Source organism: Somniosus microcephalus, chromosome 11, assembly GCF_052327205.1.
Source record: "Somniosus microcephalus isolate GS21.2 chromosome 11, FLI_Smic_1.0, whole genome shotgun sequence".
NCBI classification, from domain to species: domain Eukaryota; kingdom Metazoa; phylum Chordata; class Chondrichthyes; order Squaliformes; family Somniosidae; genus Somniosus; species Somniosus microcephalus.
Genome location: NC_140997.1, coordinates 210834348 through 210852032, shown reverse-complemented (window position 1 = coordinate 210852032; position 17685 = coordinate 210834348). Strand labels below are relative to the sequence as shown.

General features: G+C 40.6%; 1 protein-coding gene across 1 annotated transcript in view; it reads left to right on the top strand.

Annotated features, from left to right (window-relative positions):
* Positions 1-17685, top strand: part of ippk (inositol 1,3,4,5,6-pentakisphosphate 2-kinase) — a 73845-nt gene that overhangs the window by 50741 nt on the left and 5419 nt on the right. Inside the window, exons 7-12 of the mRNA XM_086001817.1 lie at positions 369-427; positions 1597-1669; positions 2681-2960; positions 5961-6111; positions 10222-10324; positions 14198-14277. Coding sequence (XP_085857943.1) covers positions 369-427; positions 1597-1669; positions 2681-2960; positions 5961-6111; positions 10222-10324; positions 14198-14277 — 746 coding nt within the window. The remainder of the gene's footprint in view (positions 1-368; positions 428-1596; positions 1670-2680; positions 2961-5960; positions 6112-10221; positions 10325-14197; positions 14278-17685) is intronic.

Sequence of the window (17685 nt, the reverse complement as noted above, 5' to 3'; positions counted from 1 at the left end):
GATTGCAAGATTTTACAGATGATGAAGGCCATTCACTCCATTTTAGTTCTTTAATCTAGGTTATTAAGACAGTTTGTCTTTTCTTCCCCCCCCCCCCCCCCTTTTTTTTTTGCAGCATGAAGTTGGTTTTTCCAATAACGTACATGACATTAAAAAAAGCTTCATTTTGTCACGCATGCTATGTGCAACTTTTCAATTTTCAAATAAGGATTATCTGTCGTAAAACTTGAATTATTTTTAAAGGTGGAAATTATTTCCTGGTCTTCTTTACATTTCACATTTTGTATTTTAATTTTTGGAACCAATTCTATATCTAATCTTCATTGATTTGAAATTTTGGGGCTTAACTGGTATGTTTTTTATAATAGGTGGCTAATGGAAAGTGGAAGAGGATTAGCCAATATTGTCCCCTTGACCTTTTCTCAGGGTAAGTTCTGAATAGCACATGCTGCAAACATTGATATATCTTCAGAAAAATACAGAATTTAACCATGGAGAAATTGGGTAGCTTTATAAATATACTTTGATTACTGAGAGATTGAAGATCAGCCTTGTTTCAAATCATAAAAGACTCTTTAAATGTGGAAAGGAGTTTGCCTGGGATCGTTAACTGAGCACTGAATGCCATGTTGAAATTTACACACGTCTCACAGCTATGTAAATAGGATGTCTAGGAGGTACTTTTCTTAATTAATTACGTGAGGAAATACGTAGATGGGTGCCAGGTCAGATCAGCCATGATCTCATTGAATGATGGAACAGGATCGAGGGTCTGAATGGCCTACTCCTGTTCCTGTGTTCCAGGTGGGCAGTATATAAACTGCATTGTCCTGTTCAAGTGCAATGTACAGTTCGCCCAAGTTTTAGAAACATTTGATCATTGGGTTATTAATGCAGTTTGTGTACCCATGACCATTGAAATCAACCCATTGGGGGAAGAGAAGGGTCATTTTCATCCTTTTGTGGTAGAGGTGCTTTGTTTCACTAGTGTAACCATGATAGCAAGAGAATCAGTCAGGCAGTCTCTGCTATAAACCTAAATATGATTGACAGCTTAGCCTTCATAGAGCCAAAATATATAGTTCAAGCTGGATGTCCAAATTCTTCAGCAAATTTTAATTGTGCTTAGAAAACTAACAAACTGGAGCAAGTATTGAATTTCATTTATAAACTAAACGAACGTGGGTTTAAACTAAGAATGGTGTTGCTCAAATGCATGAGACTTTGAGATTTTATTATTTTACATCAGGGACTACAGGTTTAATGTTGCTGTCGGGTGGACTGATGTCAACATGCTGTCACTACTGGCTTCTGTAAATAAATCTAGTTGGTCGTTTTGTTTAAGAAGATGCTTGGAGTGACTGATATTAATCCTCTTCTGAAGTGACAATGTAATAGAAACCTTCTGTGTAACCCAGTGACAATAAATGGGTTAGTTATTTGCCATGAGGATGCTGCCCAGATCACTGCATTCACATTTTGCTTTGGTTTGTTGGAAGTCCAGGCTTGCCAAGGGGAGCTGGCTTTTGTGTTGGGTGCAAAAAGTATTTGGAGAAGTGCAAATTGTACAATTTCTGATGTGCCTATGTTTTACAGGAATAAACAACGAATGTATATTGCCTTGAAAAGTTTGTTACAGGAGCCTCAGAACAACTTAAAAATCTTTAAGGTAATTACAGACTATGTATTTTGCTGAAAACATACTGAAAACTTAAACATTTCCTCTGAATGATAAAGCCTAACAAGTGATCGAGTTAATGGGCCAGAATTTACTGTGGAGGGCGAACGAATGGTGCCTGCGTTTGTTAATTTGCCTTTGCCCGTTTAAGTTTCATGAGCTTTTGTGCAGCAAGTTGCTGCATGTGGGACATCGAAACGGCGCAGTGCCCTCTGCAGGGCAACTGGGGCCTGTGAGCATATATGTATCTCCTTAACCAATCAGATTGAAGAATTGTTAATTAACAGTGTAGAGTCTGAACCAGAGTAGAAGCTCTTCAGAATGTATCACACCTTGCGCTGTTCCTTGACTGTCCAAGTCGTCTCTTGCGATTAAGGGATCTTTCCCCACTGTTCGTTAAGGTGTAGCAACCTATAACAATTGTGGTCAGAGTTGCACCAGAAGAATTACATTCAATGTCCATTTAGTTGTCCTTTCTTGCATTGCACAAATACTACACTATTGATCTCCATGGTTAGTTTGAAGGAAAAGAATCTTGTCTGCAACTCTGGCTGCTCAGAATTATTTTTAAATTGCAAAAGTTCCTCCATTACTTGAAGTGTATTGGTTTGAGACACCTGTGTATAGAATTCTGCTAAACAATATCTCCCCTCTTGGAGAAACTTGCTTTAAGTATTCAGTGCTTCAAATTTCATTGGCTATAATTTAAGGTACTTGGTTACATACAGGACAAGGCAACCTGAAATGCATAAAATATGGAATTGCCTGTGTACAGAAGTTGAAACTTAAAATGCTCCCGAATATGCTATACTCTAAATAGTTTGAATGTTTAACCTTATTTTGGTAGCTGTTGAAATATTAACCTCTGTCGAGATGCATTATAATGCCTTGTATATCTGCATAGTAATTTTTCATTTTTTTTCTTTCCCTCCTTCCTCCACCTCCCTGCCCCACCCCAACAAAAAACCCTCCTTGCATTACTTTAATGGCTAACACATGAAGAACGGAGAGTTGATATTTGGCTGTAAAGATGACCAGGACTGCTTGATGGATCTGAATGAACTTGCTAATCATTTGAAAGCTTACTTCTTCCCTGCTAACGGTGTGGTTAGTGGACCACAGTGCACAAGAACTGTTATCAGTGAACTGATTCATGTAATAACAATGGCTTTGGTGAGCAATGCAGACACCTGCAGGACAGGTGATATGAAGAGAACACGTGTTTCAGAGGAAAGGAGCCATTGTGAAGCGAGTCACTTTCGCAGGGAAGTTTTAAGAAATGGTAAGTCTCTTTTATTAGCCTTTGACGTGCATAAAGCTCAGTGTGATTTGTGATGACTTTAGTATAAAATTAGATTAAGTGTTTCATCTTTATTCTCGCACACAATTATGAGTTCGCCCAGGCCAACCATCAGGGGACTCAAGGGCAATACCTCCTTAAATTTTTATCCCAGTAACACTCCCTTTTTATTCCATATACAAGGGTGCCTCCTTTAGGTGTTGATTTTCTTCATTGCTAGTTGCAGAGATTCTTTTGTATCTTGCCTTGTGAAAAGCTGCAGCCTAATGTGTTTGATAATTTTGATCAGATTTGTCATCAATATCCATGTTTAGTTTCTAATGCTGTTTGCAATGTTGGTGGGTAGTTTAAGCATTGGGCAACTTCTCTTGCTGTTTGTTATTTGAAGTGTGATATGACTTTACAAAACTGAGTTACAGAATCATGTGTGTGTGGAGATTGGTATTGAACCACCAAGCTGAAACTGGGACCATAATCATGTATTTGAAAGTGTAACCCTACATCCGCCACTTCATAAAGTTTAACTGGAGAATAAATACGGCCATAGCTGGTGTCAGTGGCCTCCTCTGGATGAATCTTTTGATGCACTTTGCTAAAGCAGATTTGTGCAGCTACCAGTGTAGTAAAAATTGCATTTTTAATGGATTGGAAATAAAGTGCAGCTTGTGTTGTCGATGCCAAGAGTCTTCCTGCATTGAGAGAATTGGGCCTCGTCATAAAGATACAGTTGTTTGTACATATGTGACATAGGTGGGGTGATGCCTGCTACTTCCAAAGAAATATCATCAAACTGGTTAGTTGAATTGATTTTTTCATTGTTGCCATAGTAAAGCCACAGGCCACTCCACTTAGTCTATTGCTGTATCTTGGGCTAACTAAGAAAGTCATCCTTGACTTCATCTGCACAACACCTATTTGGATTATTTTTCGCACTTTTATCAGTGTGACTTCTGTTCATCCTACTTTTACTTGTAACCTGCTTTTTGTATTAAAAACAAGTTTCAGCTTTTATTTAAAGTGGCTTTTATCATAATTGATATCTTAAATGTGAATACGGTAACCATGTAGAAAACTCAGGATTTTCAGGTTGGCTTACCAACACAAGACTATTGAGAAAAGCTTAGATGTCAGCAGAGTTTACTATGTTAAAGGCTCTACATAAATGTAAATTGTTGTTGGAAATACCACATTCCCAATAAGATACTATATGGAGACTTGGGTAGAATAGCAACAGTAATAAAGCATAGGAGGTTGAAACCTGCTGGCCAATCCTTAAGAGCAAAAGAAGAACTAGTTTCAGAACTCTTATTTTGGGAACCAAAAAAATGGAAAAACAGATCAGCCTAAAATTATTAGAAGTAGGATACTCAACTTGTATGGGAGACAGAAATTCCCATAGAAGAATTACCATCCTGCATGATGAACAAAGCGTTGTCGATGACAGTCACAGGATCTCTGGTGATAGTCAACTGATGAATGATGATGGCTTACTTTCCTAATGTCGCTCCTTTATAGCCCACTTCTGTCAATGTAATAATACTCCGTCTCCCCAATCAGGTTCTCCCATGGCATTGCACTGGCACTAATCAAAGTCATGAATGATATTTATGATGATCTATCTGATCATGGTACATTACTCCTTCCTCCTTCCTTGATCTCCTGTAGCTTTTGAAATGGTCAACTGCACCATTCTTTTCTAATACCTCTCTTCAGTTGGACAGTTCTTATGTTTCCTACAAAATTGTAGCCAGAGAATCTCCAGCAATGGCTTCCTTTCTTGCCCCTGCACCAGTACCTTCAGAATCCCTCAAGGATCTATCCTTGGCTCCATTTTCTTCCTCATCTACATGCTGCTCCTTGCTGATGTCATCTGCTAAAATGGTATCAGCTTCCACGTATACCCCAGTGACATTCACCACTGCTATGCTGTCAGACTGCTTGTTTGACATTCAATCTTGGATGAGTCACATTTTCCTCCTGCTAAACATTGGGAAGACCATTGTCTTTGGCCTCCATCTCAAACTCCTTACCTTTGCCACTGATTCCACCCCCCTCCCGGCTACTGTCTCAGACTGAACTACAATGTTCAGAACCTTGGCGTCCTATTCGACCTTGAAATGAACTTCCGATCCTATATCCTCTCCATCACAAAGATTGTCAACTTCCAACTCTAACATCGCCAGTTTTAGCCCATCTGCTTCTGAAACCCTAATGCATGCCTTTGTACCTCCAAACCTGACTCTTCCAAAGTTCTCCTGGCCAGTCTTTACACGCTCAATTAACTTCAGCTCAGCCAAAACTCTGCCCATATCCTATCCTGCACCAAGTCCCCATGTGCCTCAAATTTAAAAATCTCAACCTTGTGTTTCAATCTGTCACGGCCTTGTCTTTCCCTATATCTGTACTCTCCTCCAGCCCTAGAACCTCTCCAGAACTCTCCATTCCTCCCCAGGCTTCTTGTGCATCACCTGTCCCTTTCCCCCCCTCCACCATGAGCAGTTGTGCCTTCGCCGCCTAGGCTCCACACTTGGAATCCCCTCCCTAAATCCCTCCCTGCCGCCACCTCGAATGGCTTTATAACAATAGAGCTTCCAATTTTAAGATATATTTTCAATTATATTCCTGAATTGATCAATTATGGGAAGACAGCTTTAGTCATTTATGTGTTATTGTGAACTTGTATGCTGTTACCTCATGTTGAAAACTGTATAATTAATTTCATCATTCAGTTCCAAGCTACACCATAGCCATAAAATGGAGGATATCCATTACACATTTACATACAAAAACTTCATTAACCTCCAGTGAAAATAATTGGGATGTGAGTGTATAATAATGAATGTAATTTCTGATATAAGACTGTTAAATGCTAGTGCCAGCTTAAAAATATATTTCAGAGGTATTTCTATTGAAAATTTATCTTGGTCGATTTATTATTTTTGTATTACTGTGCAGTTTGAAAAAAACTTCTCTTGTTTCCAGGTATTCACGTAGTGGAGAATTCTGGATTGCCGAAAGGCTGTGTTCTTTCTCGGATCCTTCAAGTGCAGATGCTTGATATGATGGACATTGATGGAATCTATCCTTTATATTTGAGAGTTCAACAGCACTTGGAGGCATTTCCAAAAGACAGGTTAACTGGAATTATTATATGATGTAATTGTAGGAGTGTGTGGAAAGAGGAATGGGGTTAGAGATTCGATGGCTAGTTGCTATTAAAATGTAACAAATATATGCACCGTTCAATAGCACTTTGCAACATTAGACGAGTTGACTAGAGATCTCTCATCTTTACAACCCCAGAAAATATTGGGTGGGGAAAGAAACATCTGGGTGGAGTGGGAACTGGCAGTTAAATTCTTCAGAGTTTAAATTTTTTCCCCCTCAATTTTATATATTTTTTTTCTTTTGCCAGTAGGTGCTTTTTAGCATGTTTTAAATTGTGTGCACTTGTGGCTAAATCAGCATTACATGACCTATATTTTTGCCCTTGCATTGTTACTACATTCTAGGTTTCACCTTGCTGCATTCTTCTCACTTCTCAGTTTACTTGGTTGGCCTGTTTCTTTGCCTATTTTTTTGTCGAGCACAAAGCACACTGTTCTGTGCACGAGTCCCAGTTTCAAATTAAGTGTCTTTTATTATAAGTAAATTTACTTGCGTTTAATTGCTACAGCAACTCATTTAGCAATTGCAGAAAGATTCTGTTAGACGATCCGTCGGGTCAGCAGTGCTGAAGTTACTGTGGGCATCCAGAGGTTGGGGCAGCAGACAAAGCCTTCTCAAGGGGAGTCATGGTAGCTCTAACAGCACTGGCATTGTCATAGGTAACAGATGCTTTAGCCACTGTTTTTGGAGTTCATAAACAGTGGGAAAGGTAAACTTAGAAAATAAATGTAAAAACCAGTGAACTTGAGCTTCATTCCACAATTTGCACTCCTCTGAGAAATGTGATTGGACTGCCTGTCATGTAAAAGGTTATTACTGGAGTATCAAGAATTATTGACACTTCATCCAGCTTTGAGTTTTAAGCAAGGAGTGCAAAGTGGGTATTAAAGAATGGATTTATATTTTGGAGTTTTTCTTGATAACCTTTTGAGGATCAGGGAATATTTGTCAAACATTCCCTTGAGAGATTAAATGAATGGATTGGAGTCCATGATGAGGTACATAGCACCTGGTCTTTGGAAAGAATGGGCTTGAGTGGCTGCAGTGCTTCCTTTTGCTATTTACGAGATGTGATTCACCAGATTGTGCAGTGCTATATCAGTATCTAATTTAAAATAGAAACTCAAGTAATTTTTTGTGGTGAAAGAATCGTGTAAGAACATAAAATCCATAAAAGCTATTTTTTCCACAAAAGCAGCTGCATCCAGAGCCCACGGGTGATTCTATCATGGGCTTCCTTCCCATACCACCCGTTTGAGAACTAAATTCCTTCCCTTCTCTATAGGGCAAAAGACTGACGGTGTAATTAATAGCTGTTTAATCTAATCCTCAATCCGTGAGTCCACGCATAAATTTCCAGCTTCTTTTTGGAACGTGCCAATTGACCCCAATTCGACTACCTTCTCCAGAAGTCTATTCCACATAACCACTATCATGTGGTGGGGGGAGATTTTCTGATTTCTTTCTTTGCTTGAAGCTTGTTAATTATGTATTTGTGTCCTCCAGCCCCACATTCATTGAGTTAAATAGCTCGTTTATTCCTACTTCATCTATACATTTCATTATTTTAAGGATGTCTATCATGTCTCTCCTCTTCTCTGACACAAGTTTAGTTACTTGAGGTTTTTTTTGCTCATAACTCTTGTCCTCTGAGACCTGGCGAAATACCCTGTTCACTCTTCTCTGAACCCATTTTAACCGCTCTCTCATTTTTGAGGTAGGGTGGCCAAGACCTCATGTTGTACTCTAGAATTTTCCTCTCCATTGATGGCTGACGTCAGTATAACTTGTTCTGATTTGTAGTCCACTACCTTCTAGATGCAGATGAGTACCTAATTTGTCTGGTTGATGACATGTCTCCACTGACTAGATGCTTTTATCCCCTGCCAATAGAGGAGTTAAAATAGGACTGCTTCATGTTGTGTACATGTCTAGTTTTACCTGCTTCAGTGTGCAATACCCTACATTTATCCACAATTAGATCCATCTGCCATATCTCAGCCATCTATGTAATTGGTGCAAGTCTCTCTGAAGTTAGATTTCATTCCACTCATTATCTGCCCAGAGTGTCTCTGAATTAGATTCCTTTCTGCTCATTATCTGCCCACATAACTTGAGTTGTCAGGATATTTAATGTTACTGTGAAGGCACCCTGTTCCCTATCATTTGCAAATATTTTAAACGGCAACCCTCCCAGAAAAAATGTTTGTGGAAAATCACTGGCTACTTCATCCCCGATGCAGCATTTTCCACTCGCCACCATCCTTTGCCTTCTGTTGCCAAGCCAATTCTCTATCCAGTGAGACAACTTATCAAATCTTTGACTCTTGCTGCCACTAAATTTCATCATCAGAGTTATATACTTCATCCTGAACATTTATCTAACTGGTAAAAAAACTAGTTGCATTTATTTTGAGGTAGCTCCAGCTAGTAACTTCAGTTCCCTATGTGACTCGTACTGACCACCTGAGGGTGCTCTAGGACTGCAAACCTGGAGTTATTACTATTGTGACAATTCTTTGAAGTTTTAGTAACAAGGCATTCCAGCAAAGTAATATTGCTGCATCGTTACAGCTGATTCAGTTAGAATTTCAGAGTTGTGTGAGTAATGCACTTTAGATAGAGTAACATCTTTCAAATGTTGTTTCCAAGGCGTGAAGATTTCTAAAATTCCGAGCAGGCACCACTGAAGCCAACCTAAAGTGATGTGCTGTGCCAATGTTCCAGTAACAAGCTCGTGCACTACTGCTCTTTAATACTTGTCTTTGCAGCATTTGAAAAGTACTTGCTAAATAAGTTACTTAGCAAAACAATTATCCTTCCTGTTACATCAGACTAAAACTTCCTTTTTATTTTTGTTTAGCTCAGCCTACATTACCTTTAGCCAGGAAGTGTGGGATGGCTCAGTCCAAAGGCATCTTTCAGGTTCTACCTTGTTTTGACTGGCCAGAAAGGTTGCAAGAAGATTTGCATGGGAAAACCCCAAGAACTATCCAGTTAAAACTGGGGTTTGCACTCTAGTTCCAATTAATTGTATGGTATTAGTTTGCATGTACTAGGTTGCAAAAATTCTCTCAATTTCAAATGTTGGATGTTTGCACTTATTTTTATAAGAGATTGTTTTTGCACACCAGATATCTGCAAATAAAGTGTTTAAGATTACTCCAGGATAAGGCCCTCCCCTCCACCTGTGTGGAAATCTGTAGACAAAATGTTTTCAAACACTGGATGAGGTTGCTACCAATGTTCCCCGTAATTTCTTTTGGTGGGCTGCGCAGCCCATTCACAAGTTTGCGCATGTTCAAACATTAGCATAGGAAAAACCGGTCCTGGGCTGCGCAGGACCGGCAGAGAGCTGCATGGCCGCGCAGCTTATTGGGAACGTTGGTTGCTACAGTATACTTGTGTCGCAGCAAGGCATGTTTCAGTGCAGCTACCTCGCAAATTTTAGTGGGATTGGCAGAAATTGCTGTCTTCAAATTTACGCTGCTTCCAAATGAATCCTGATTAATTTTCTTTGTAAATGAGATATATGTGGCAATTAGTCTCGGATATTTAAAACTATATAAAGATTGTATGGATTATGCTAATACTGTTTTAAAATTTCCCCTTCTATTGGAGACATACGCACGCGCATCTTGTCATTGACCGTTCTGCTTGTGAGCCTAGACATGGCATCAAAGCTGCGGCCAGTTGTCATCTGACAGGCTCTCGAGTTTGTTTGTTTCTCTCTTCGTTCCCGTCCTATCTTCTTCTCTTCTCCCTTTCCCCCCCCCCCCCCCCCCGCCCCCGCCAAATTCCTTCAGGGGTCACTCCATACTGACCAGGAACAGAAAGAAACTTTGGCCCTTTCCCTCAGGGTTGCTGAGTCCAATCATATCACCCCAGCTGAGATTAGCTGATTAACTTTCCAGCTACACAATCCCTTATTAATGAGCCAGTGAGGAAGGCTCCATTCCCTATCTTATTTTGGTCAGGGGTGGTTGTAAGCATGGAGTATGATTTTAATATAAGCATTTTTCATCACACACAGTTTAGATTTAAGTAACTGGTGTTTCCATTCTTCCCTATGCAGGAGTAGGTTACATTTAGATGGTCCTTATAATGAATCCTTTTATGAAAGTCTATCAGACCTTCATTCACAAGATGATGAAACCGTGGACTATGCAGCCCAAAAGGTAAAACTGGTGACTGGTTAATACTTTTTCATGAAGACTGTATTAATGGAATGCATAGGAAACATCAAAAAAGACTAATTTGCCATTGCTCAAAACATTACTGATGTAGACCTGTACCACTTAGTGTAATTGCCTTTGTGTCAAAATGTTAACTTGATGCATATTAAACCTTCACAGATAAGCGTTGCTCGAGACTTAGTCTGCCACCCCCCCCCCCCCCCCCCCCCAAAACCACTGGCAGTTATTCTGTATATCGGTGAGGGAGTTACCTTACTAGCTGTTACGGGTTGGTGGGAAACTTAAGTGAACAAGCACCCGTGGTACCCATATTCGTGCTTGAAAAGCCAAATTGTGGCTAGCATTTGTGTCTTGTTTTGTACCACATCAATTTAAACTAGCCTAATAAAAACACGAAATGCTCAGCAGGTCTGGCAGCATATGTGGAGAGTGAAACAGAGTTGATGTTTCAGGTCGATGACCTTTATGAAAAATCATCAACCTGAAACATTAACACTCTCACTCTCCACAGATGCTGCCTGACCAGCTGAAGATTTCCAGCATTTTCTGTTTCTACTTCAGATTTCCAGCATCAGCAGTATTTTGCTTTTGTAATTTAAACTGGTGGTTTCATGTGACCGTAAATGTGTTTGTTTTTCTGTTTGCACTTGGGTAGGCACCAGGTTAGTGTTTCACGCTGTTGCAGTAGCTCAGTATTCCTTAGTTTGGCAGTCCGGCACTGCATCTAAAGCTCCCAAACAAAATTCTTTACATCCGCCTTTTGTCACTGTAATGTATAGTGGGACCTTCATGCAGTGTACTGTAATACAGCAACACACTGATTTTAAAGTCAAGCTAACAGACAAATTCACTCACCATTGACCTGAATAGAGCTCCATGGGAAAATAATGCATCAAGTTTGGTGTATTTTTTGGCGGTGGGGCAAATTACTTCCAGCTGTATTTCATTTTAAAAATGTAAACTTTCGGTATAACAACTCCATTCCTGATATTGGGTATTTGTTCAAACATTCAAGAGGAGCACTTGCTGCTGCACCACATTCATAATGTTATGGACGGATCTACATTGAGGGGGCTTGGGTGGGTAATGATGGAGGGAGCTCCAGAGTAAGGAGGCTGAGGAGAAGTAGTCTAGTCATGCCTGCCATAAGGAAGCCCAAGGTTGCCAGATGAGATTCTGTTAAGTTGTCCAGTATGCTATTGTACTGCCATGATATGCATTTTAATGGAAATTATTGAACAATCATACCAGTGTTACCTTGGGATGTGGAATGTAAGTGTCTCCATTTTTTTAAAACGAGGAACGTCTGGGAGTATATCTTCTCAACATCTTTACTCTTATCTGTTGATACTGTGCAGAAGGGAGATGTATAAATAGATGGTCTTGGTCTGCAAGATATGACACCTGTGAGTTTGGTAACGAAACATTCTTGTGTCTTAGTTGAGCAAGGCCAGATCACACATACAGTATAAATATAGGGAGGATAGCCACAGCTGCTTAGAACCGACCTAGGAAGAAGGGAACCCTGAAGCCATTCTATTCTCTATTCTTTGGATTGGGGTAACAATAATTTGTATCTTTGCATGCTGTTAATAGTCATTGGGAAAACAGTCGGTTTTGAGCTTGATTATCTGGTGTCAGAAACCGTTAGACTCCATCTTTAGTGAGTCCACACCAGGCAGAAGGTGAGCACAGAGGCTGGCAGTACTCGCTTATTGGCTGCTGTTAAAGTGACCTTGCATCAAGAAAGGTTCCATCACCATCTGATTCTTACATTTAAATACTGGCATCTAATCGGTCCTTGTGTGAGAATATACTATATTGCATGTAGTTGCCAGGAACCAATCAGATTGCACAAAATGGAAGAGGTGACCAGAACTGACCCCAGATATTTGGATTTCATCTGACAATTGAAAGTGACAGTATTTTTTGCTGTGCTTCTCCAAATTGGGCTCAATAATAAATCATGAGAAAGTCTGAAATAACAACAGAAAATGCTGGAAAAACTCAGCAGGTCAGGCAACATCCGTGGACAGAAATTTGAGTTGACGTTTCAGGTTGAACCCTTCTTCAAAACTGGAAAGAAAAGATAGATCGGAGGCAGGGCTGCGATCGGATAAAAGAAACAAAAGAAGTAAAAAAGATACAATAAAAGGTATTAGAAGCTAGACGAGATGGTAATAGGCTGAGATTGGGTGTAAAGTATACTGGCAGGGCAAGGGATAGCTGCCAGGTGTGAGAGCGAAACAAAAGGAAAAGGGGGGGGGGGGGGAAGGAGTGGAAAAATTACAAGAAAAAATGAAATAGGGGCCGAGGTTATGATCTGAAATTGTTGAACTCGATATGGAGTCCGGAAGGCTGCAGAGTGCCTAATCGGAAGATGAGGTGCTGTTCCTCAAGTTTACGTTGAGCTTCCGTGGAACAATACAAGAGGCCAAGGACGGTGAGGTCCGAGTGGGAATGGAGCGTTGAATTAAAATGACAGGCGACCGGAAGCTTGAGGTCACCCTTACGGACTGAACGGAGGTGTTCCGCAAAGCGGTCACCCAATCTGCGTTTGGTCTCCCCAATGTAGAGGAGACCGCATCGTGAGCAGCGAATACAGTATACTAGATTGCGAGAAGTACAAGTAAATCGCTGTTTCACCTGGAAGGGGTGTTTGGGGCCCTGGACAGTGGGAAGGGGGGAGGTATAGGGGCAGGTGTTACATCTCCTCCGCTTGCACGGGAAGGTGCCAGGGGAAGGGCTGTTTGGGGTGATAGAGGAGTGGACTAGGGTGTCTCAGAGGGAGCGGTGCCTGTGGAATGCTGAAAGGGGAGGGGAGGGGAAGATACGTTTGGTGGTGGGATCACTTTGGAGGTAGCGGAAATGCCGGAGGATGATCCGTTGAATGTGGAGGATGGTGGGGTGAAAGGTGAGGACAAGGGGAACCCTATCGTGGTTCCGAGAGGCAGGGGTGAGGGCAGAAGTGCGGGAGATAGAACTGACACGGTCGAGGGCAGTGTCAATCACGGTAGAGGGGAATCCTCGGTTGCGGAAAAAGGAAGACATGTCTGAAGCACTGGTGTGGAAGGTGGCATCGTCTGAGCAGATACGGCGGAGATGGAGAAACTGGGAGAATGGAATAGAGTCCTTACAGGAAGCGGGGTGGGAGGAAGTGTAGTCCAGGTAGCTGTGGGAGTCAGTGGGCTTGTAGTGAATATTGGTCGATAACCTATCCCCAGAGATGGAGACGGAGAAGTCGAGGAAGGGAAGAGTCAGAGATGGACCATGTGAAGGTGAGGGAAGGGTGGAAATTGGAGGCAAAGTGAATGAAATTGTCAAGTTCGGGATGAGAGCAGGAAACGGCACCGATACAGTCATCAATGTATCGGAAAAAGAGGTGAGGGAGGGGACCCGAGTAGGACTGGAACAAAGATTGTTCCACATAGCCCACGAAAAGGCAGGCATAGCTAGGACCCATGCGGGTACCCATGGCAACACCTTTGATTTGGAGGAAATGAGTGGAGTTAAAGGAGAAGTTGTTCAATGTGAGAACAAGTTCAGCCAGGCAGAGGAGGGTGGTGGTGGATGGGGACTGGTCTGATGCTGTTTTCTGTACTGCTTTGGCATAATGCATCTTTGTATGGAGGTTAAATAAATGATATGTTATCTAGCTTAAATATAATCATCATCATTCTTTTCATGTAGCTTACATTCATATACAAAGACCCACTTTATCATTTATTTGACCTGGAGCAAACTCTTCTATAGTCCTCTCAAAGCCCTTAATTGTAAAAGTTGATGCCTTTTAAAATGCAGATCTAGCATCTGTTATGAACAGAAAATTATTTTTTAAATTTTATTTTTATACAGATTCATCAGTACAGGGTTGCCACAACGGCCAAGGATTGCTCCATCATGATAGCACTTTCTCCTTGTTTTCTGGAAGAACGGTAAGGGGGGTCTGTTGCTGGAAATATATTAAAATAGTATGAATTTAAAAAAAACACTGCAAATGTTGGAAATAACCAGTCCATGACAAACTATAAGGTGAGAAGACAGATTAACATTTTCCTTATCTTCGTCAATTCGAAGGCACTATGCCCAAAACATTAACCTGTCACTTTCCTTTTAAGGAGTTGCTGTGTATTTCCAGCATTACTTAATTGAGAGCCATTTATGATATGGTCTCATCTGTTTCTATCTCTGTCTTAATTAAATATTAATTTTCAGTAACTGACAAACCAGACATTGGTCAATTTAAATTTCACTGTACTACAGAATAATACCTGGCTAGGAGGGTGAGATCTGTGTTGTACAAGTCTATGTCTGAAATGCATCACTGATTGTAGAATCCTTCCAGCATTTGCAGATTGGTCCATGTTAATCATGGAGTTGTCGCACACAATTGATTCCATAAAGCACAAAAGTTTTATATTTTTATTGGCTACACATTTTTTTAAATTATTTAATTTGCTTTTATGTTTAGCAATCTTTACTATTTTGTTATTGTCCTTTCTATCACAGTCACAAAAGGAACACCACACTACAAGGACAGGTGACCTTGTTATCTCTTTGAAGGGCTGCTTTTAACAAAGTACAGGAAACTTTGTGTTATCCGGAGGCTAAGTGTCCAGCGAGCTTGAGCCACCGGCAAAAATCAGGAGCTGTTTTGTTAGGTTTTTTTTCTTCTTGTGGTTTTTTTTCCCCCCAACAGTCAGGCTCTGGAAAGTCTCTCTGAAGCTGTTGCTAAGCTACAGAGACGCTTCCAAGGTATGGGCAGACTGTTTAGAAGCTGTTGCTAAGCAACAGTGTTGTCAGATAGAGAGATGAAAAGCTCCGTATGCTTCAACATTAACGCTGGAGTGTCCGGCAGTTTTGAGGGAACGGCAACAGCTCGGTCCCGTCGGTGCCGGATAGCACAAAGTTTCCTGTATGTTGTATTAAGGGCTTCATGCGGAGGCAACTTTTCATTTGTGTATTTCTTCCAATCTGGCCTCGAATACTATTTCCCATCCAGCAATCATAATATATTAGGGGCTAGATTTTCCCTTTTAGAAAAAAGTTGGGGAAGGGTGGGGGCTTTTTTTTCTCTTTTTATCCTGCTAATGAAATCCATGAGAATGTGCTGTGATGCATGATTCACAGGATCAGAAGGTAATTAAGGATGAGGAAAGCCATTTGGCACATCTTAGTTTTCCACCCTAAAGTCCCTCCATTGCAGCATCCAACTGGTTCTTAAATGTTTTTGGGGGTTAATCTCCACTATTCTATCACTTTCCATTTGGACAATTGTACCTGTGCTATCTCTTGAACTGGAGCTAATCCCATTTCCTTGTTTTTTCTCTCTCTATATTTATATTTATATTCTTTTTCAAATTCTTCCCTTTTTAAATGTGTAACCTCTGCATCATTAGCCAGTTGTGGTAAAGCATTTCATTTTCTAATGACCCTAAATATTTAAATTGTTCATCTAGTGATATTTCTGAATATATGCACCCTTGCAATTTCATTCAACCATTCAGAACAACCTTTCACTATTTGCTCACTAAGAACTTCTAAATTCAGAAATCCTTTGTTAGATGCTCCTTGTCTTTCTCTGTTGCAATGAAAAAGACTCCAATTTTTCAAGCCTTCAAAACCACAATCTCATATTCATGGTATCATTCAGGCTAATCTTTACTGTACCATTTCTGTAGTTCTAATGTTCTTGCTAGAAGGGTGCTAAGAACAAAGTAATACTCCAACTGTGGCGTAAACAATGTCTCGTACAGGTGGAGGAATTACACTTCAGTCACAGGATACGGTTGGTGAACTTTAAAAAATAAAAATAAAAAAAATAAATAAATAAATCTCAATGTGGGCAACACTGAAGTTTGTATTTATTGCCTAACCGTAGCTGTGCTTGGAAGGTGATGGTGGATTTTAGTTGCAGAGCTTGTGCTGTTCATTGCTTCCACAATAGAAGTAGGTAGTGAATTCCAGGACTTGACCCAATGATGAAGGAACAGCTGCATATGTCCAAGTTAGGATCGGGTGTAACTTTTAGGCTGTGGTGTTCCTGTGCTTGTGCATCTAAGTGGTAGAGGTTACAAGGCTTAAGAGGTTCTGTTGAAGTAAGCTTGACCAGGGTGGTTTTGGTGCTTTGGATGGGCATCAGACTGAAGGGAGAGAAAAGTTGAGTGGCCACGGTGCATTTGAAGAGCTTGGAGAGGAAAGGGAGATTAGAAATTGGGAATGGCTGGAGGAGTTGGCGTTGAGACTGGGCTCTTTAAAGAAGAGAGTAATGACAGCATATCCTTAATTCATTTTCAGAGGAATGAGAATATTCAGACCAAAGCTAAAGAAGGATGAATAGTTGGTTGGCACTTTCTTCCGATATTGCATTACCTTCTACTAGCATCTGCTTTTCTGTTAAATTATCAGAAGGGAAAATATTGTCCAATAATTTTGGAGACCATTGGGCTGCTTCCACAGCTGCGTACTCCTGGTTGGGACCTTGCTGGCGGGAGTACATCTCAGAAAATGATGAATGCGCTCCCCATGGCTCAGTCCATTAATTTCATGAAACAAGTCTCTTATCTCAGATACAATAGCAAAATACTGCGGATGCTGGAAATCTGAAATAACAGAAAACGCTGGAAAAACTCATCAGGCCAGGCAACATCCGTGGAGGGAGAAACATTCAGGTCGAAGACCCTTCGTCAGAGCTGGGAAAAAGCAGGAAATGAAACAGCACCTCATCTTCCGATTAGGCACTATACAGCCTTCTGGACTCCATATCGAGTTCAACAATTTCAGATCATAACCTCGGCCCCTATCATATTTATATATTTTTATCCACACTATTGGTTTGTGCCTTTTTTTCCTCTCCCACTTGGCAGCTGTCTTTCATTTTGCCAGCGCATTCACACTTCATCTAGAGCCATCTTTTGTTTCTTAACCTGCCCCATTACCATCTTGTCTCGCCTTGAATATCTCTTAATGTCTCTTTACTTCTCCTGCCTCCCATCCTATCACAAACCTTCCCTTTTGTTCTTTCATCCCCCTCCTCCATTTCCCAGCCCCTAAAACCTACTTTTTAATCTTTTATTTCCTGCTTTTTCCAGTTCTGATGAAGGGTCTTCGACCTGAAACGTTAACTCTGTTGCTCTCTCCAAGGATTTGGCCTGGCCTGCTGAGTTTTTCCAGCGTTCTCTTATCTCCGATGTTTAGTCAGGCCATAACTTAGTGCATCATATGGCCCCCTATGATTGCAACTTGACTACTTGCATAACTTCTTTATATAGGCATGTGGTTATTTATTAAATTCCATGCCATTACATTTTCCTATTGTCTTAGTTCTAGAAATAAATTGAGAT